This window comes from Panthera onca, chromosome A3, assembly GCF_046562875.1.
Source record: "Panthera onca isolate mPanOnc1 chromosome A3, mPanOnc1 haplotype 2, whole genome shotgun sequence".
In the NCBI taxonomy this organism is placed as follows: Eukaryota; Metazoa; Chordata; class Mammalia; order Carnivora; family Felidae; genus Panthera; species Panthera onca.
In genome coordinates, this window is record NC_138341.1 from 73,328,552 (window position 1) to 73,349,711 (window position 21,160).

The 21,160-nt window shown below is 50.6% G+C and overlaps 1 protein-coding gene across 1 annotated transcript in view; it reads left to right on the plus strand.

Annotated features, from left to right (window-relative positions):
- Positions 1-581: 581 nt before the first annotated feature.
- Positions 582-21,160, plus strand: part of KCNK12 (potassium two pore domain channel subfamily K member 12) — a 54,917-nt gene continuing 34,338 nt past the window's right edge. The window contains exon 1 of the mRNA XM_060623643.3: positions 582-2,324. Within this exon, the coding sequence (XP_060479626.2) occupies positions 1,934-2,324 (391 nt within the window). The 5' untranslated portion in view covers positions 582-1,933. The remainder of the gene's footprint in view (positions 2,325-21,160) is intronic.

Genomic DNA, 21,160 nt, shown 5'->3' on the forward strand with positions numbered 1-21,160 from the left:
AGCTCAGTGTTTTCTATTGTGGAGGCCAGATAGCTTGGGAAATGGGGTGGGGAAACAGTTCTGCATTTTGCCCCAGTTCACCCACCTAGGGTATTTAAATACAGTTACCATCATTGTTTTTATTTTCTGTATCTGCATGGATTCATCGTCGTCATCGGAAGGGGGCAGAGAAAGGGCTGGTTGCCTGAATAAGGTGGTGTTTCGTCCGTACCTAAGGTGTTCCTCACCACAGAACTTTGTGACCCAGGCCAAGCCCGGACTGTGTTCGCGGAGAAGCTCCGGCGGTAGCGCGGAGCACCTGCTGTTTCCCGGGCGCGGCGGGACCAGGGGACGACGATTCCCCGCCCCCGCCACACTCAAAAGCACACCCTTTCCCCGCCCCCCACGCCGGCCTCCTGAGAGCCCTCTAGTGAGCTTCCTCTACCCTTCTACCCACCCCACCGCAGCCAGGTTCCTATCCAGACTCCCCGATCCTGGGCTAGAGGGGTAAGGGGGCTGGGTGGCAAAAGAAGACCCAGCAGCAGGGTGGGTTTGGACGCCTCCTCCTCCTCCGGTGGCACCTCGATCCCCTGACTCCTCCCCTGTCTCTGTTCCGCAGCGTCCTCGCCCTGTCAGCACTCTGCTTCAGCAACTGTACCTGCCGCTGACTGGGGGAACACAGGAGAAGGAGAAAGGGAAACAGGGTTTGGGGAGCAGCGCGCAGCAGGATGACGGGCCTCGCCCCGCGCTGCGGGCCCCGGCAGCCCTAGAGCCGCCCGCCCCCCGGCTGCCGCACCGATGCGCTGTCCGCGGTGCTGACGCCGGCCGCCTGCTAGGTTGGGAAGGGGAGGAGACTCCCTCACTCCCGGGTCTCCAAGAGCCGAGTGACCCCACCCCCATTCCTTCCCAGGCGGGATCATTTCTGCAAAGGAACCTTCAGAGACCTAGCGCTGCGGAAGGATCCAGGAAGAAGAGGGAACTTAAACTTCGGTTGCAGCCCAAGAACCGGGTGTCGGGGGATTCGCGTTGTGTGGCCCCCAACGCCCTGCGACCTCAGGGCACCACCAAGTTGAGCAAAGTTTGGCGGCAGCTTGGAGATAAGAAAGGGATTCCGAAGCCGAAGCTCAGGGAGGGGACGGACGGGGTTCCCCGACAGGGTGGTAGCCAGCACCGCAGTCCGGACACCTGCTTCGGTGCCCCGCATTTAATGCCGCCGGAACGACTGGGAGGCGTCGCAGCAGCCCAACTCCCCACCCCTTCCCTCCCATCCTTATCCCCCCCCCCCCCCGCCTTCAACACCCCGCCCCGGGCGCCGGTGACTCCGCCTCTCCGTGCCGGGCGGCTCTCCGGCTGGAGCTGGAAAGGGAGCGCTTCCCGGGACTCGGCTCGGTTCTGAGGCTCCGAAGCCGACGCCGCCGGCTCAGGCCCGGGGTTGGGAGCTGGACTGCGGGTGCAGCCGGAGCCTGGGAGCCGCCAAGCAGGGAACGCCTCATGGGACGACCCCAGGGGCTCTCTTCGTGCCCTGCTGCGGCGTCCCAGTCTTAGGCTCCCGGGTTCCCCAGCCCGCCCCGCCCGCAGCCCGCGGCCTGTCTGGAGAAGAGTATGAGGCCCGGGGCCCCGTGGACGCCGGCCACAGGGCGGCAGGGGCCTAGCTTCAGACCCCCGCGCCCGAGGGTGGCTGGTGAGGAGCCGCGGGAGCCGGCGAGGCGTCGGGGCGCGGAGAGGAGCGTCCCAGCCCGGGCGCCCGAAGGGCCGCGGGACCCGTGTGCGGCCTGAGTGCCAAGGAGGAGGCGGAGGCGAGGCGCCCCGCCGTCCGGGCTCTGGGAGAAGCGGCAAGGGGCTCCGCGGCGGCCCCCGACCCCTGGCCACCATCCTCACGCTTCTGCTCCCGCGGGGGGGATGTCGCGGCCCGGGCCCCGAGCGCCGCCCCGGCCCTGGGGCTGAGCTCCGGACCATGTCCTCCCGCAGCCCCCGGCCCCCGCCCCGCCGCTGCCGCCGCCGCCTGCCGCGCCCCTCCTGCTGCTGCTGCTGCTGCCGACGCTCGCACCTCAACGAGGACACGGGTCGCTTCGTGCTGCTGGCGGCGCTCATCGGCCTCTACCTGGTGGCGGGCGCCACAGTCTTCTCGGCGCTCGAGAGCCCGGGCGAGGCGGAGGCGCGGGCGCGCTGGGGCGCCACGCTGCGCAACTTCAGCGCGGCGCACGGCGTGGCGGAGCCAGAGCTGCGCGCCTTCCTCCGGCACTACGAGGCCGCGCTGGCTGCCGGCGTCCGAGCAGACGCGCTGCGCCCGCGCTGGGACTTCCCTGGCGCCTTCTACTTCGTGGGCACAGTGGTATCCACCATAGGTGAGCAGCGCGCCCGGCGCGCGTCTTTCCTCTCCGCGCCTTTCACCTGCCACCCTTTCTACCGCTCGGCGGCTGGTCCGCGTCCCTCGGCTTCCCCCTTCCCTTCTAATGCCCCACTGCCTAGTTTCGTCTTGCCCTCACCCCTCCGCCGGTCCCCCTCCTCCTGACCCTTCTCTTTCTTAACTGGCTTTCGGCGCGGTAAGTGGCCTGGGAGACCCATCTCTGGCGCTCACCCAGCGGTGACTCGCCAGGCAGTACGGCCCAATGGGGAGAACCCTCACCCAGCCACTGGGCTGACCCGCGGCCGCCCGCGCGCTCTAGCGCTTCCCAGCTCCGTAACTTGACCTCTGTGCGCCTCAGTTTTCTCCTCTAAAAGGACTTGGGAGAATAAGCGTCTAGGGCCTTCTATTTCCTTCTGTTTCTCACGCCCCCTGGGTCTGTTTCCTCATCCAGATGATTTGGGAAGCCCCCTTTCCCTCCACTCACCACGTTTTTATCTCTCTCTCTTTTTTTTAATCTCTCCTTTCTTCTTTTCCACGTTTTTCTTCAGCATCCTCTAGCCCTTTACCCTGGGGAGGACGAACACTTTCCTTGATCTCCTTCCCACCCGCTACTCCTACAGTCTACACCGCCCCCTCCACCAAAGAAAAGCCCTTAGACTCTGAGGCCAGGATTTCAGCGCTCTTATTCCGCCCGCCTTCCCACTTGGATTTTCTCCCCCTTCTCCCTCCACCCGCTTCCCAGCTTCTCCTCCAATTTCTAGACCTCTCTCGTTACCTTGCCATCTTTTCCAACCAATAGTGGCACCAAGGGATAACCGGGTGGGGTGGGGAGGGGGCAGTTTCTCCATACTTTTTATCGTTCCTTCTTATGTTTGGTATAAACAGTTCACGGTTTCAGAACCACACAAAATATGATGTGTAAATACTCTTTCAAGCCCCCCACTTCTACTTTCACACCCCCACCCCCATCCCACCAGCCTCTCCTGTAGAGATCTTGGAGCCACTGGCTGCTCAGCACTACACCCCTTCCTTCTTTTTTCTTCTCCTGTCACCCACTTTCCCCATCCCCCCTTTCTGAGGATGCTGGGTTTCATGTGAAACAGACCTCCTCCTCAGTTACTACAGAGTGCAGAATAAATACAGGATTGCCACTTCGGTGAGATTTTGTGTGTGTGTGCCGTCCGCTCCTGCTTTGAGCTCCAGGGTGGGAGAGGGCATTTGGCTGGCCATATCACTAGTCACCCCAAGGCACTATCTCCTGGTGGTAGTTTTGGAAGAGAGGGCTGGTTTCACTGGGTTGAGAAGTGAGGGATTGCATAGACACAACTTCCATGGGTAGGTTCTGGGCTGGTTTTGTATGCCAGCTCAGAGGTGTGCATAGACCAACTGGCCAGTGTAAGCCATCGCAGATGGCTGCTGAGAGGCAGAGAAAGACTTCATCCATGTGCAGGATATGAGCAGCTTAGAGATGTCTGAGTGTATATGTATAGTCTACGAAAGGGCTTCCTTTCCTTCAATGATTTTTCATGTGTCATGCTTCATCTGATTATTTTAAATAGAAATGGCAAATATGGCCCAAGCCCAAAGCACACACAAATTTGGTAAAAATACCTTTTAAAAGCTATATCATGTTGTTATGGTGATTGAAGATATAAAATGACCCCCCTCAAAAAAAATCCCCTTGTAAGAGCTGCATCAAGTTGCTATAGCAACTAGAGTTTTTTTTTTAAGTGCTTTAAAAGTACTAAGGATGCTTAGTCCTAGAGGATGACATCATGCACTCATAGCTCATTACTGATTTGTGCTCTTCCTCTTGGAAACACACCCTTTTGCTTTCTTCCACCTAGAGGCACACCTGTGCACATATTGGATGGCCACAGCATTTCTCTCCCGGTTACATGCTCTGGCTTCAGCTTCCTAATGGAACGTACACGCTAAAGGGAGAGGTGTTAGCAGTGTCCTCTTCCCCTACAGGGAGTGAGTCCATCCAGATGGAGCCCCATGCCAGTGACCTGTTGGTCTCTGTGCCTCTCGGATGAGCACCCATCAATTTCTTCATGCACTGCCCAGCCACAGCTTCTAAAGCTTCTCTCAGTCCTTGCACGAAATCAAGTCTGTGTGTTGGCAAATTGTTCCAAGCCCTTTAAGCTACTGGCAGGAGTGGCTGTTCTTTAGTCAAGCAGAAAGGAACTATGTTCTCTTTCTTGATTTGTGTTCTCAGATGTAGGCAAGCAGTGTAGGAGGGCTACAGTGAAGCATGTGGCTGTGTTACGAATGACCCAGCACATTGTTTCCAAAATCTGCTGCACGGAGACATTCATCTCTCAGGGGAGCTACACTCAGGGACAGGAACTAGCCTGTGGACAACTTAGCATTGAACTAGACCTTTGCAGGGATGCCAAGACAGCTACACGAGTAGCAGGATCCACGTGCTGCCATGGCCTGGAGCACTGGTTCAAACTGGTCACTTCTGTCATATAAGTTCTGCTGAATCCCAAAGTAGCATGGTTGTCATTTCAGCCTTCTCTTGCAAAATATACTTAGATGAGATGTAAGTAAAGGTCTACATACATCAGTTTCTTTCCCTTAAATGCCCTGAGTCTTCAGAGACAATTATTATTAGTATTGGTGCTTTTGTGGATTTAGCAGCTCAGGAAGCCACAGCTTGGTCCAAAATGGGCAGTCAGGATTCTCTGCCTGCCACCTCATCCAGTGAAGAGGAAAATTAGCATGCACTCCGTTTTCTCTGATCAGTGGATATCATGGTATAGATGGTCCATGCAGCGGTGGGCATTCCTCTTTTGTGGTGCATGGACCCTGCTAAATGATTCATCTAGATGTTCGTATGGACAAATCTTCCTTTATTTATTCTATAAATATTGATGTATTGTGTATGTCAGGCCCGGTGCTACATTTTGAAAAGTTAAAGCTTATTCTATAAGACACAGGTTAAAGCATATTCCACGGCAGATGGATCATAGCATTTATGGGCAACATATCCTGGCTATTTTCACTAAAGATGATTAGAACAAGGAGGAGACCTTTAGTCCAGTCCCGTGTGGTGCAAAGTTCTAAAGGAATTGTCTCAGGTCACAGTTAATTATATGTTCAGCTGGATCGAGAATCCATGTTGTGCAGTGTTTGGTCTACCAGTTTCATGCATATAAGTGGCGGACACCTTCTTGTTTGAGACTGAAGTATTTAATAATGGGTGTGTGGGGGGATGGTCTGACATCAGGGCAGCGCTGGGCAGAACTGGTCTGTTGGTCAGGCCAAGAACTGATTAAGTCCAGAGAACACTTGAAGGATCAAACATATGTTAGAGGTCAGACAGATGAGAAGCATCTGGCAGGTCTAAGACAGCTGGGAAGGCAAGAGCCAATACCAAGAAGGTCAGTCAGAGACAGGTACTAACAAGTAGGAGACCTTCTGGTGTTTATCAGAATGGTACAGAGATGGAAACCACTTGCTTTCTGCCTTCTTTTGCCCCAATGTGTGTGTGTGTGTGTGTGTGTGTGTGTGTGTGTGTGTGTGTGTGCGCGCACACACACACACACACACACACATAGGGAAAGGGAAGAAGGGGCAGGAATGGGCCTTCAGCTAGAGGGAGACACACATGTGGCTGTATTTAGGGTTAGATGAAACACCATGATAACATGGAATATTTGTCTGGACATTTGGCTTGAACAGGGCCCCATACCAGAGCTAGGTAGTTTGCAGTGGTATAGACACATGTGTGTACACATGGTACAGATCCAGTGGGAAAATTTGCCAGTGATTGTTCAGCAGTAGTTGAGGCTGTGCAGGAAGTCAGCCTGAATAGCTCAAGCAAAATACAAATCCACTTTGTGGTCTAAATTATTCATATTGATTGCTTACACTGAACTGAAACCCTGAGTAGTATTATTTCTTTCATTTATGCGATGTGACATATTCCTAAGGGGTTGAAATCAAGTTTGTTTTAATGTGAATGCATTCATTTATTCATTCCTCCATTTAACAAAATCCAACACAAGTCTAGCTCATCGTAGATCCATGTGTGGCCTTTGGCAGATCATTATCTGCATCTCCTGTGATTACATGAACTCCTCCAGGTAAAGATGGCGGCTTGTGTTCTGTTCGCACTAAACAATATTCTTGGAGGCAGTGCTCTAGCTCAAAGATATTCAAGCAATCCAAAGGGTATTAATCCGTCGTTTCACATCCTAAAGGATGTTTTACTGGTTTACTTTGAAAAGATTAAAAGGAAACTCTCTACTGGGGTTTTAATTATGCAACTGCTGTCAGATTTACACATAGGGAAGAACATATTTAAAAGTCTTTCTCAAATGGCAGCTTGATATAAACAGAAATATTTTTGCTTCCTTTTATTAGGTTTGCTGGCAGCGTATTTGAGCTATAAAGTTAAAACCACGCCGCTCTAGACGGGATGGTGTAGGTATATGAGAGTTGTCACTGTTGACACTGCATAATTTAGCTTGCTACTTTCAGAATTAGGCACACTTAATTATTCAGCCGCGAGATTAGTAACAAGTCCTAACTTTTTTCCTCTTTTTTTCACATGGATTTTTAAAACGGTTTTCACTTCAAAGGAAACTAAGACATTATAAGACCGAAATGTCACCGCCACATTTACATTCGGTTTTCTTCTAACATGTATGTAATCCAACTGGAGGTGGTTCTGATCCCAGGAGGCAAATAACATTACCCAGAAGGAATGGAGCCCCTTTCCTCACTTATTTCCCCCATCAACTATTTTTTATTGAAAGATGGTGCTATGACAGCTTTGAAGGACCTTTAAGGAAACGCATTCTCATCCACACCCATCCGCAGCACCCAGCCCTGACCCCAGCACATGGTGGACACTCGATCGTTATTTATTCAGTGAACAAGAGAGCAAATCACTCATAATACAACTGTAGTTCTCTGGCACACCTTTCATAGGGAAAAGAAAGAGAACTGATCTGTGCTAAGCTGCTTCCCTTTTGTTAACATTTTATCATCAGTGTTGTTTCTAGGTTTCCACATAGCCTTCACATGCTAATTTTAGTGGGTGCATAATATTCCATCTGGTTGATGTTCTATAATTTACTACCCCTATTGCTGGGAAGCTGGGTGGTTCCCTGTTTGGGGCTATTTTGAGTAATGCCACAGTGATCATCTTTATGCAGATGGCCTTTTCCTCCTGTAATATCTCCTTGGGTTGAATTCTCAGTGGTGAAATTGCTGAGTCAGTGGATACTGCTGTCTTCTTGGCTTCTGTGGCCAGCCCCTTCCAAGTGAGGGGCTGTCTGGTCTCCCCCAAGCTGAGCCTATACCTCTCCATGGCCTGACAGAGACCAGTTATCCAGCTGCTTGTTCCATGGAAACAGGCCACAGACTGCCACTTGGTTTTCTCCAGGATTGCATTCAGTCCCTGGGGCTGAGCCGCCCCTTGAACAAGTCTGTGGCTTCAGCATTTTTAGCCTCCATTGCTTTAATGAGAATTGCTTCCTTTGGGAAGTTCCGGGTGAATGAAGAATGGCAGGAAAGAGGAACAGATGGGAATAGCTGCCAGGCCATCAAAGACTGAGAGAGAGGGGTACCTGGAGCTTCTTCCCTCCTGTCCCCTGCACTCCTGGGGACCATCTCCCACCACTCCTGGGCCGAGCCAGCTGAAGGAGAGCATTCTTCCCCTCAGCCCTGACTGGGCCACAGCCTGGAATGGCCCAAATTGTGCCACAGGAGCAAAGATCTACCCCTCAGGGATTCCAGCTAGACACTACCATAAAAGTCTCCCAAGCATTTAGACCATTTTGCCAACAAAAGCCAACAAGCCTCCCATTATAGAAAACAGACAGTAGCAAAGCTGCTCTGATTGGAGCCCTGCCCGTCAGGCCTACTCTTGGATGCCATGCTCTCCCCAAAACCTTCTCCAAGAACCCCCTAGAGCTCCTCCAAGACCCACCTGAAGAGGGCTAATTTAGCCTTGTTCTTCATTTCACGTAAGGTTCAGAGAGGGGGAGAGGTTCCCAAGGTCACACAGCGGGTCAGGGGAACATTTAGCTGTACCTCAGGGAGAAAAGGGAAGAGCTTATAGAAAGGAGAATAGGACATCTCAGGAGCAGCAAAGTCAGGTGCCTTCGAGGTGTCCTCCAGGGAGAAGCTCCTACTCCATCTGAAGGTGGTCTGTGTTTGAAGGTGGGGTGTGGTGCCCCCAGCCCTGTCATCTACAGTGGGACTCTCCTTGCCCCTGTATGGCCGCCTCAGATTCAGAGGAGCTGAGAGAGCAAAAAGCCACTGTGTTCCTGTGATCACTCCTAGCCCGGGTCTTCCCCAGTCTTCTGACCCTCCCCTGGCTCCTGTCTAGTTCCACTCCCTTCCCCAGGGCCCAGGGCTGGGACAGGGGATGCCAGCCAGCAGACCGGAATGTGTGTGGGCTGAGGTGGGCACACTGGGCAGTCTCAAGCTCTGACTGCACTCAGGGGCAGGGGCAGGATTTCTGTGTAGGGAAGAGTCGGGAGGTGGAGGGGCTTGAGGCTATGAGGACATAGGACTTTCCATGGGATTGAGAAGAGCCTTTCACAGTACTCGGGGAGGTGCCAGGAGAGAGCAGAGAGAGAATCAAAACCCCCAGGCCCTCAGCCCAAGCCAGCCCTTGGCTGCCACCCTTGCTGTCAGGCTCTGCCCCAGGGAGTTTTGTCCTGAATCTGCCATTCCCAGGCCCGCCTCCAATCTAGCTGTTCCTCACAGCACTCTAGGCCGCCTCTGCTAGCCATCAGTGGTGATGGGGGAGGATGCTCTGGACCCTGTCTGTGAGTGTCACCCCTTCCCTGGGCTTGGCAACCCCAGCTCAGGACTAAGCTCCCAGCTCAGTAGCAGTCAGCGGTGACTGGTGTACCTGTGTCCTTGAAGGATCGAGCTGTGGGGGACCTGCTCTGTCTGCTTCCCCTAGATCACAGAGGACTCACCCCCAGGTGAGCCCAGGATGGAGATGCCAGAATTTTATAATTTCAGGTTTTACTGTGTCTGGATACAGTATTGTTGTGCTCACAGTAATACATACTGCAGGGCAGGAAGACAGAGTAGCACAGAGCAGTGCTTCTCAAACTATAAAGTACATGTGAATCTCTGGTTCTTGTCAACACGCAGGTGTCTGCCCAGTAGGTCTGGGGGAACCTGAGACTCTGGATTCCTCACAGGCTTTCAGTGACATCCATATCACTGGTCCCCAGGCTGCACCTCTACTAGCCAGGGTGTAGAGAAGCAGCAGCGAATCAGGGGCTGGCAGCTGAGACCCACCTCTGCCACTCACTGGCCCTGTGGCTTTGGACAGGACACATCACCTCCCACTACCTCAGTTTCTCCATTCCTAAAAGGAAGGAGTCCCTGCAGTCCCTGGGGTCCCTTCCTGCTCTGACGTTCTCACGTCTAGGAAGGTGATTTGCTCCCATTCTCCCAGTGCAGTATAATGTGGACTAAACACGCCAGCTATGCAGCCTGCCGGCTTGACTTCCGGTCCCCGTTCTGCCACTTACAATCCATGGGCTCCTGGTGCATAGATATACCTCTCCTCACCTGTGTTTCCTCTAGAAAGTGAGGATAACGATGGCTCCTGCCCTATGGAGTTACTTTAAGGACTGAGGGAGCTAGTCCGTGTGTGCAGTGCCTGGCAAGCCCTCAGGAACCATCAGCTGCCCAGAAGTGGCTCCATTGGCAAGTTGCCTCACTGCACAGGAGGGAAACTGAGGCAGTACTCACCCCCTGCAGCTCACCCACACACACCACCCTGTGCACAACCCTCTGGGTCCCAGCCACACCTGCAGCGTGGCATCTGCTGCCCTCTCATTGGCCACTGCCTCTGGGGTGTGTTGCTGTCCTGCACTGTTACATAACTGGCCTGGGAGGGTGCTTTTTAAAATGCATTTTATTTGGTTCCTCAACTAGAACGTCTTACTAATTCTTCACATGTGTGTGCTCTGGTAATCTTTTTAAAGAACCTATTTAGGGAATAATTGAATGGATGATTGAGTGGTGGGTTAGACCAGTGTCTCCTGGTGCTTCTCTGTTCTCCACTCTCAGAATGGAGCCCTGGTGGGCCAACTGCTGCCCAAAGCCCTGGTTTCCCAGGTGGGCTATAGGGCCTCTTGGCAGTGCTCGGGCTTAGGGGGAGGTGATGGAGCTGAGAGCAGCAGAGGCAGAGGTGACTGAAGTCAGGCCCTGACACGCTTCTCTGAGATGGGACTGTAGGGGGAGGCCACTGGAGGACGGCACTGCAGTGAGTAGTCACCCTGTGGGCGGGAGCCAGGGTGTCGCTCCAGGTCCTCTTTACCCTGGGGCTACCTCAGTGCCCCTGATGGACAGAGAAGCATTCCCAGTCAGAGGCCTCCTAGGGCAGGACAGGGGAGGCTACAGAGGCTGCCAGCATCTCCCCTCTCCAGACTCTACTGTGCCAGCACCCAGGGCCTCTGTTCTGGGGAGCAGGAGCGATAGCTGAAGCCTTATCATTCTCGCTGGTGGTCTCCCCCTCATGTCATGCTTGCTGGTTTACCATGCTTTCACCGGAAAACATGTTTACTCAGGAACCTTTCAAAAACCCAAGGACAGCAAAGAGGAAGCTATTATCCCATTTCACAGATGAAGAAATAGGCTCAGGTAGGTTAAGCGACTTGCTTGGGGTCACACAGCAAGTGCGTCATTGGCAGGATAGAAGATTCAGGACTCTTGACCACCCAGCATCCTCTCTGCTGCCCCTGAGCCCCTCATTACCACCGACAGGGAAGGATCACAGCCCGGTCTTCAGTCTGCTGGGAGGTGGGGGTGGAGGAGGAGAACATGAGGAGGTATCAGCAAGGGCTCAAGCACAATTTAAGGACTTGGATTTGGCTCTGCTGTGCTCCTCGCAAACCCAATGGCTTCAATGAACTAAGGGCTGCTTGCTTTCCATCGTTTACAACTGCTCCTCTCTGGGAGGGAGACTTCTGGGCAGATGAGAGAAGGTAGATAAGCATAGTGCTTTGTTCAGAGCTCACCAGAACTCTGGGAGCCTGTGTGGAAGGGAACTTTGTCCCAAGCTCCTGCTCAGAGAGGGGACCCCATTACTTGAGGGCCCTCAGCCTTGCACTTGGGCTAGCAGCAGTGGACACGGAGAGGTGAGGACAGAAAACTGAATAAGGACCAGAAGGTCCACACACCAGCCGGGAAAGTCTGGGGATGCAGCCAGCTCAGTTCCCAAGGGCCAGCTGGTTTATGAAAGGCTCTGCTCAAGGTCTTATCCTGGAGGCAAACGTGCCCAGATGTTAGGGGAGCACATGAAACCAAGGACTTGCCAATGCACCCCCCTCCTTAGCCACTCTTAACTTCTGGCCATCCCTCCCCTACTCCCCACCCACTACACCCCAACCCTTCCCACTCACCCCCATCCCCAAACTATAGGCACTTTGAGCCTCCAGGCCATGGCTTTTGTTGTTCTCTTGACCTGCAGTGCTCTTCCCTTTCTCTCCATTTTCTACCCAGTGAACTTGGTCCTCAAAGCCCAACTCAAATGGGGCCACTAGAGCGAGACCTTCTATGAAGTCCCTCTTACTGGCCCCAGACTTGTGGCAACTATTTGTCTCTATGCCAGTTTCCCTGGAAATAATGCAAGCTATATCAAAAGCTGTCACAGGACCCAGCACATAGGTGTCAGAAATTATTCCCCCTTCCTCTTCTTCCAGGCTAGGAGCTCTTAGTGGGGCTTGTCACTGCTACAGTTAACAATAATAGGCATGCACTGAATGACTACTATAAAGTGGGCACTGTATCTGGAGACGGATGGAGATAATTAAAGCAAAGAGACCATTTCTGTAAATCATGAAGCATAATGCTTGGCACAAAATAGGTGATTAATCAACATTTGTTGAATGGATGGAATGAATGAATGAGTGTTAGTAACTGACAACCTTGGACTACTGGACATAGTAATAAAAAACTTTTTTCTTAAATGCAAAAAGCTGGGCCCAGGCTGGGCTCCAGGAATCTCCCCCCTCCTCCCTCTCCCTCCCCACTCTGGAGCCAGAGGGACTGGCTATTCCCTGGCCTCTCTGCTGGGCCATTGGTTTAACGATCTCTCAGCGGCTGGCAGGTGTGCAGCAAGCAGCCAGCTCACTCTAGCGGGGCTTCCCCTGGCTGACAGTGCTGTCTCTGTGGCTCTCTGAGTCACCTTGGTCCTTTCCTCCCCTGCCTGGGGCCCTACACGATGCTTGGCATGAAACCACACCAGACAATTCTGAGACTCAGCCCCTGTTGCCCCAGGAATGGTAGCAAAAGTTCAGTCCTAAACGAAGAAGCCAGACTTCTGGTCCCAGCTCTCTCACCGATCCTGATTCCCCATATGGCCTGGCCTTGGCCACAGCCCCTGGTCCCCAGCCCTAAGGAGACCCTGTTAAGTTCTAGCCCTCAGCTTAGCAGTGCTACCTTCTCCCCATCCTGCCCAGGACACACCCCTTGGGAACCGGATATTGGTTCACAAATTGGACAGAAGTTTTCCCAGTAACTAAACACAATTGCACAAACTGGGAAAAACCATGCCCACCCACACAATCCAGCACCATCACAATGCCTCCAAAAATACTTGGGGAGCTTTTATTGGAATTGGGTGTCCCAGCTTTCTGGAAAGTTACAGTTGAGATAAACACAAACCCCAAATCGCACTGTGTGTGACTTCTTCCTAATCCTTTCCAAATGGCCACCATCTCATTCCCTGCTGCCAAGTGTTCTGAATTCTGAGCTCCTCACACCAGGGCCTGCCAGAAATGCTGCAGAGACATCCCGGGCCGAGAGGGAAAGGAACACATAAAACTCTGCCCATGTTGGGCTGGTTGGCCTTTCTTAGGAGGGCAGGGTGCATTTTGGAGACCATGCAGTTTTTGATGCCCGGATTCTATGTTTAAATGGAAGGTAAGGAAGGAAAGGTGGCAGGTGAGCCAGTGCTGGGGGAGGTCTGGAAGCCCCAGGCAGCAGGCAGGGAAGAGAACCCTGCCTTTGTCAGCGCCAGTGACGCGGAAGCACAGGACCCTATCCTGCCAGTGCCCAGTCCTGCCAGCACCCGTGTCTTCCGATCTCTGCTGTGCCTCCCATTGGCCAGCACAGGGCTTGGCACATGGGAGGGGCTCCAGGAATATCTGTGGGATGAATGGCTGTGTGCAAGATTCTCAAGTCTACCTAGGCACCAGTTTAAGAAAAAGTAAAATATGAAAATCAGATGACGATTCGCCTTGTAAAAAGAAAGCTTCAGTTTGCAGAGGGCTTTACCCCAGGGCTTCTAGAAGTAGACCCAGGCACTTCATTGTATTTAGAGTGAAGTGCAGCATGCAGCCAGTATGTCAGGAACCCAGCAGCTGCATTAAGTCCCTTTTCCTGCCATCACCACCTACACACGAGCCTCAAATTCCTGAAGCAGCACAGTCCTTGATGGCGAGGGACCGTGGTCAAACTAGTGAGCACACATCTGGCCCAGTGAGCATCTCAGAAGCAGGTGTGCCGAGAGCTGAAGTGGGTAGTGTGCCCTGTACCCACAGGGCAGCAGACTGGATTTCCTGCCTGCCGTGCAGAAAGTGCCTTACAAAGCTCCCTGACACACACCGTTCAGCAGGCGGGTGGCTGTTCACGTCTCTGTTGTCAGACTGAGAAAATCTGCATCACCAGGAGACATCGTGAGGGTGACACAGTGGTCAGGGAGAGAGCGAGGGCTCTGGTCTGGGGTTTGAATTTCAGCTCTGCCATTCACTAGCCAGTCACCAGGGCATGTCTCCTGCTCGCTCACTGAGGAGGTCTTGATCACTGCCTTCCTCTGCACCCCTCTCCTGTCTTCTGAGTGTGACCCATCGAAACCCAGGGCACATGGCCCTCGGCCATCTCGTCTATAGAGATGCTCTTCTCTGTCCCACCCCACTCTACCTCTGTCTTTGCTGTGACCAGGAACTGTACTACCTTCAAAGCTTTTGACTCCAAACATCTCTTCCTCTGACCACCTCCTTCTGTCATTCCAGCTCTCCTCCTCTATTGTCCCAGAACAATGATCCTGGGACCTCAGGACCTGCAGTGTCCTATTTCCTTAATTTTTTTTTAACATTTTATTTTTGAGAGACAGAGCATGAGTGGGGGAGGGGCAGAGAGATAGAGGGAGACACAGATTCAGAAGCAGGCTCCAGGCTCTGAGCTGTCAGCACAGAGCCCGACACAGGGCTCGAACTCACGAACTGCGAGATCATGACCTGAGCTGAAGTCGGACACTTAACCAACTGAGCCACCCAGGCATCCCCTTTAATTTTTTTTTAATGTTTATTTATTTTTGAAGGAGAGAGAGACAAAGTGTGAGTGGGGTAGGGGCAGAGAGAGGAAGACACAGAATACAAAGGAGGCTCCAGGCTCTGAGCTGTCAGCACAGAGCCCGACACGGGGCTTGAACCCACAAACCACGAGATCACAACCTGAGCTGAAGTTGGACACTCAATCAACTGAGCTTCCCAGGTGCCACCACCCCCCCCCCCGCCCCTTAATTCTTTTCCAATCCAGTTTAGATTTATTCCTTCTGCAAGGACCCTTAACTTCCTTGCCCTGCTCTCCATGTGCTGTGCCCCTGTCTCCACTTGGTCACCATCAAAATGCCAGCTTTCCACCTATTCCTCACCTGCACCCAAGCAGCTGAATGTGGCTGGAGAAAACAGTGCCATCATGCTGGCCGATCTAACCTTCAGTCAGTGGCCCTGGGTACCAGGCCGGCCCTCCTACCACCTTCCTACGATGTCAACTCACTGCTTATGTCCCCTCTTCCTACCTCCAGCCTCTCACACCCCTCACTCTGCTCACACTTCACTGAGAAAATAAAAGCCACCAGAGACTCTCTTATCCTCACAATGCCAAATCCATGCATCACGTGGAACCGTTTGCCCTGTTATGACAGCACATGAATTGTCCACTTTTAAATGCCTGTTTTACTAGGTTCCATCCCCTCCAACTTGCTCAAAGATTCTGTTCCTACAATTCCCACTCCCATGCATTTGTCAAAGTGTCCTCGATTAGTAGGCAAACATGCTGCATTTTCTCCCTTTTTTTTTTTAAGTTTATTTATGTATTTTGAGAGACAGAGAGGGTGAGCAGGGGAGGGGCAGAGAGAGAGAGGGAGAAAAGGAGAATCCCAAGCAGAATTCTGCACTGTCAGCACAGAGCCCGACGTGGGGATCCAACTCATGAACCGTGAGATCATGACCTGAGCTGAAATCAAGAGTTGGACACTTAACTGCCTGAGCCACCCAGGCGCCCCTCTCCCTTCTTAGTAGACAACCCCCTTGACCCCTGCACTGTCCTCCAGCTACCTCATTTCTCTGCTCCCCTTCACAGGAAGACTTCTCAAAAGTGTAGCCAACCTCTCCCTTCCTCCCTTTCCTTCTCTTCTGGGTCCACATCAATCAAGAGGTTATCCCGCCTTTCCAGAGTCTGTACTTGCAAGATCCCCAGCAGCCTCCTTCTGCAAACCCAATGATGGCTTCCCTGTTCTCAGCTTACTCAGCATCTTAGCAATATTAGACATGGCTGACCACCCTCCTTCTTGAAATCCTCTTTTCTCTTGGCTTCTGAGACACCATGCTCTCCTTTAGCTTCACTGGCTGCCTTCCTCAGTTTCCTCTGCTGGATCCCCTCCCTCTGGCTGGCCTTTCAGTGTTGGAGAGCCCCATGTTCAGTCCTCAGACCCCTCTCTCTGCTCCCTCTTCAGATAATTGCATTTAACCTGTAGGGGAGGGAAAATCTTTTTTCTCTACCCTCTTATATTCAGTTCCTGGGGCCCTGCAAATTAAACTGGCAAAAGCCAGGTTAACAGGAGAAAGGGCTTATTATGTATGTATATGGAGGCCTGTTAAGGAAAGAATTGATACCCAAAGAAGCAGTTAGGCCAGGGTTTGATATACCAGTGTAATAAAGAGCTATAAATTGTGAAGCTGTAAATTGTGAAGACAAGGAAAAAAGGGTTTAAGCTTCTAGGAGTGATAAATTGTAGGAAAGGGAAACTTAAACTTAAGTGTTATTTTAGTAAGGTTTGTTATGCAGATTCAATCTCCTGCAGCATCAGTGTGATGTGAGTGTCTCTGGTGATTAAGAGCTCTTTTCTTTCTGGTGCGGTTGAGGGAAGGGAAGACACCTTCACCAAGGAAAATTTATACCCTACATTTAGGCAGATAGGAGAAGGGTAGAGAGCTTTTCCTGTATCTGCTGTTTCTCTATTGCCGTCAGCTCAAAATAATCCTCTGCCAAAGTTGCCTATTTTGGGTCTGCATACTCTCATCCCCTTACATCCCATGCCCTTAAATCCTGTCTATCTGCTGATGACTTCCAGAAGAAATGCCCCAATCTTCCACACTAAGCTTCAAGACCACAGGTCCAACTGCCTACTTAACATCTCCACATGGATGTCTAATTTGGTATGAAAACTTAAAAAGACCAAAAACAGAACTCTTGATTCTTGCCCCATCTCCATCTTCCTTATCTGAATGTCACCAACATAAGGAGCTGTCCTGATTCCTCTTTCTCCCTAACTTCCCATATCCAATCCATCATCAAATCCTGTTAGTTCAGGCTGCAGAATATATGCTGGTTCCATCTCCTTGTCCCCATACCTATCCCTACTGATCCACTCTGACCACCATCACTACCATCTGTTGCTGGGCAACGAAAGCAGTCTCCTAACCAACCCTTAGCTTCCTCTCTGCATCTTGACAACCTCTTCTCTACACAGCAGTCAAAGAGATCTTTCAAGGTATAAATTAGATCAAGTTCTTGTCCAGTGTTCCACTTGAAATCTTTCAATGACTTTCCCTTGCAAGAAATCTGATTCCTTACTGTGACCTGCAAGGCCCTGTGGGTTCTGGCCCTCCTTCTCTCAGCCTCACTGGCATTCCTCTCCCCTTTGCTCATGTCACTATGCCAAAACTGGACTTATCAGACCTCAGGGTACTTGCACCTGCTGCTCCTGCTCCTTAGAGCAGTGCTCCCTGAGTCTTAGCATGGCTGACTTCTCAACCACATTCAAGTCCCCATGATGAAAGCTAAAATGTCATCCCTTGAGGAGCCTTCCCTGACCACCCTGACTACCCCTACTCACCCCCGACCACTGTCCGTCGCACTTCCTTATCTTATTTTTTAACTTTTTAAATGTTTATTTATTTTGAGACAGAGAGAGCAAGCAAGTAGGGGAGTGGTGGAGAGAGGGGGTGAGAAAGAATCCCAAGCAGGCTCTGTCTGTGCTGACAGCATAGACAGAGCCCAACATGGGGCTCAAACTCACAAACCTTGAAATCATGACTTGAGCCGAAATCAAGAGTCAGATGCTTAACCAACTGAGCCACCCAGGTGCCCCTTCCCTGTCTTATTAGAGCATGAACCACTTTCATAAATCATTGGGTTTGTGTATTTGTTTACTTGTTTTCTTGTTTGTTCCTGACCACCAGCCACTCCCTGCTCCTTGAGAGGAGGGTTCTCCTCTCTCTCACCCACAGTTATGCACCTGTTGCCGAGCATCTGGTATTTGTTGAACAGATGAATCAACTTCCATAGCTTCAGTTTTAACATCAATAAAATGGGAGTATAATAATGCCTCTCTCTCTGGTTGTTGGGAGGATTCTGTGAGGTAATGAATGTAGTACCTAGTCTGGCCCTGGCATTTAATAAGCACTCTAACAGAGCTAGTGTTTGTATTAATAAATAACTTGGCTGAGGTCGCACAGTGAGTGGCAGAGCTGGACCGTGAGCTGAGGTTTCTGACCTCAGAGCCTTTGCTCACTCCACAGTGTCTGATGCCACTTCTCAGGCTGCAGGGTAGGGAGGCCTGGAGGAACAGCGTGTGACATCAGGACCAGCCTAGCCTTGGCATGTTAAGGAACAGTGACCTGATTTTGTAGGTTTAGATCATATCAGAGGGCCTTAAAAAGCTGGGCAGAAATGTTTAGACTTGGCGTGGGGAGCAATAAGGAGCCATTATGTGTTCTTGAGCAGGAGTGCAGTGTGATGATGAATGTTTTAGAGAAGGATTCTGACTGATTAGTCACTATATAGCGTGTCATTAAGTCAGGCAATCTAGTCTAAATTGTCATTCTCTAGACTGCCTGGAAACAACCAGATAATTGTGAAGTACCTTGTTTTGGCTGTTCACCTCGAACACTTAAATCAGCCCACTACCAGCTGTCCCCTTCACTTTATGGGGAGCTTACATGTCTATATGGGTGGTAAATCCTTGAGGAGTAGGTACTTAGTTTGTATATTTAGCTCTGAACTGCAGTGTGATTCCAAACTCATTCAAAAGGATTGCCAATGTGTATTGTTTCTTCATGAGCTCTAAGTGGCTCATGATCTATGATAGTTATAATTTTATTTTATAGCTACTGGTACACGCACATTGAACAAAGAGCTAGCAGAATTTGGCACATTAGACTTAATAGCTATATACAAATCTTTCCCACAATAATGTCTGCCTTGTAGGCGTACAGGGAAGACCCTCACATAATAGGCCAAGGGTCAATAAATGTTTGTTCATTTGTTTATATGTCAATCCAGGATGCTGAGTATCTGTGTGCAGAGTGAATTGGGTGGAAGGGGCTAGGGATAGGGGCTGACAATCCTGAGGCCTTTGGAAAAGAACAGAAGAGAAGCTGAGAGAGAGAGATGTTTTCAGGAATGATATGGCAGGATCTAGTGATTGTCACTCAACATGACCCAGCACAATCTCCACTAATCTTGGATTTTCTTGTTCTCTGTTCTTCCCATCCCTGTCATCAAGGCCACACATGACGATCCAGGGAAGGGGGCTGAAAGTGATCTCTACAATACATCTAGAGCTGCTTGTGTATGTGTCTAGTAGTGGAGGGAAGGCAGTTAAGGATGCTCCAGCCACAAAGAAAGTGGGGAGTGAAGTCAGGCTGAGGCTGGAGGAGAAAGCCCGTCCTCCATATCTGGGCTCAGCAGGGCAGCCCTCCCCTCCCTGCTCAGAGATTGCAGAGGGCAGTCTCCTGTGCCCTGTGCTGAGAAAGGCACTAGGGAAGGGCGACAAGACTGCAACAGAGGTTGGTGTGTAGCAGTGACCTAAATTCATGGCATTTTTGTTTCTAGGATCACCTTCATCTTCAAATAAATGTCTGATTTATTTCTTTCTAAATGTTTTTCTATAAAAATTCCTCTTCTTTTACAGCTGTTTGTGGCTGAAGGGCACCCCAGCTGCAGACTTGGAGCTGAGTACTCTGATTAATTCTATCCCAGTTCCTGACCCTGCCCCATTCCCCAGGGCTGAGAAGGGAGGAAGGAGATGTTTCAGACCCTGCAGGGAGAGGCCCAACTTTTCCATGTAATATGATCAAGTGAGACACCATCTGCAAAGCCCTGGTCTTTTCCTCTTGTAATGTTTCCAGGGTTTCCAACCCAGAATGGTGCCACTGTACTAAAATACCTGTCATTTAGAGCTCCTCCCAGCCCCTTTGAGGGAACCAAAATGTCTTTATGCATCAAGGAGTCAGGAACTGGAGAGTTCCAGAAAAACATGAGGTATGGATGCGGTGTGTATATGTGTATGAGTGATTGATTTCACATTCCTCATATAGCAGTGAACAGGTCGACAAAATCCCTACTGTATAGAACTAGCATTCTAGTTGGGGAAGACAGTCAATAAACAAGTAAGTGTCAGATGGTGATAAATGCTACAAAAAGAAAAAAAGCAAGAGACTAAAGAGTGTTGGAAATGGGGGTGCTATTTTTGATTGGGTGTTCTAAAAGGGTCTCTGATGATATGACCCTTGAGGAAAGACATTGAGTGAAGCAAGAGAGTGAGCTGTGTGGCTACCTGGAGGAAGATTATTCCAGCCATGGTTCTTAAGTACAAGTTGCATGCAGGAGTAGCAATGAGGCCAATGTGACTGGAATAGTGTTTGGAAGAGGGTCAGGTGGGAGAGTGTTAGAATGTGAAGTCAGAACAATAACCAAGGATTAGACCCATGCAGGGTGTATGGACCACAGCAAGGCCTTTGGATTTTACTGAGTGAAATGCAGAGCCAGTGGAGGTACTGAGAAGAGGAGTGAGATAAGCTTTGATTTTAAGATCACTCTACTGTTCAAGAAGAAAACTTTAGGGGAAGTTTAGAAGCAAGTGTAGAAGCATGGAAACCAGTTAGGAGGTTTTTGAAATATTCCAGATGAGAGATGATGGTGACTTAGACCAGGTTTTAATGGCAGAGCCAGGGAGAAGTGATTAGGTCTTCCAGAATAGTGTTCAGAAAAGCTTTATTCACTGGGTATAGAAATCTAGGCTGAAGGGTTATTTGTTTCCGTCAGCCTTTTAAATATTATTTCCTTTTTTTTTTTGTTTTTAAAGAAGAGAGCACGAACAGGGGAGAGGGGCAGAAGGAGGGAGAGAATCTTAAGCAGACTCCATGCAGCACAGAGCCTGACGTGGGGCTCAATCCCAAGACCCTGGGATCACGACCTGAGCTTAAATCAAGAGTTGGGCACTTAAATAACTGAGACAAGATTATTTCCTGGCTTGCATAGTCTCTGACAAGAAGTCTGTGATTTTTATCTTTGTTTATATGTAAGTAATGTGCCTTTTATTCTTTGGCTGCTTTTAAGATTTCCCCTTCATCCCTGATTCTCAGCAATTTGATTTTGAAGTGCCTTGGTATAGTTTTCCTTGTGTTTATCCTACTTGGGTCTTAATTGAACTTCCTGGATCCGTGTGTTTATAAATTTTACCAACTTTGGAAAATTTATGACCATTATTTTTTCAAATATTCTTTTTGTCACCCGTGTCTTTTTTTGGACTCCAATTACACATAAGTT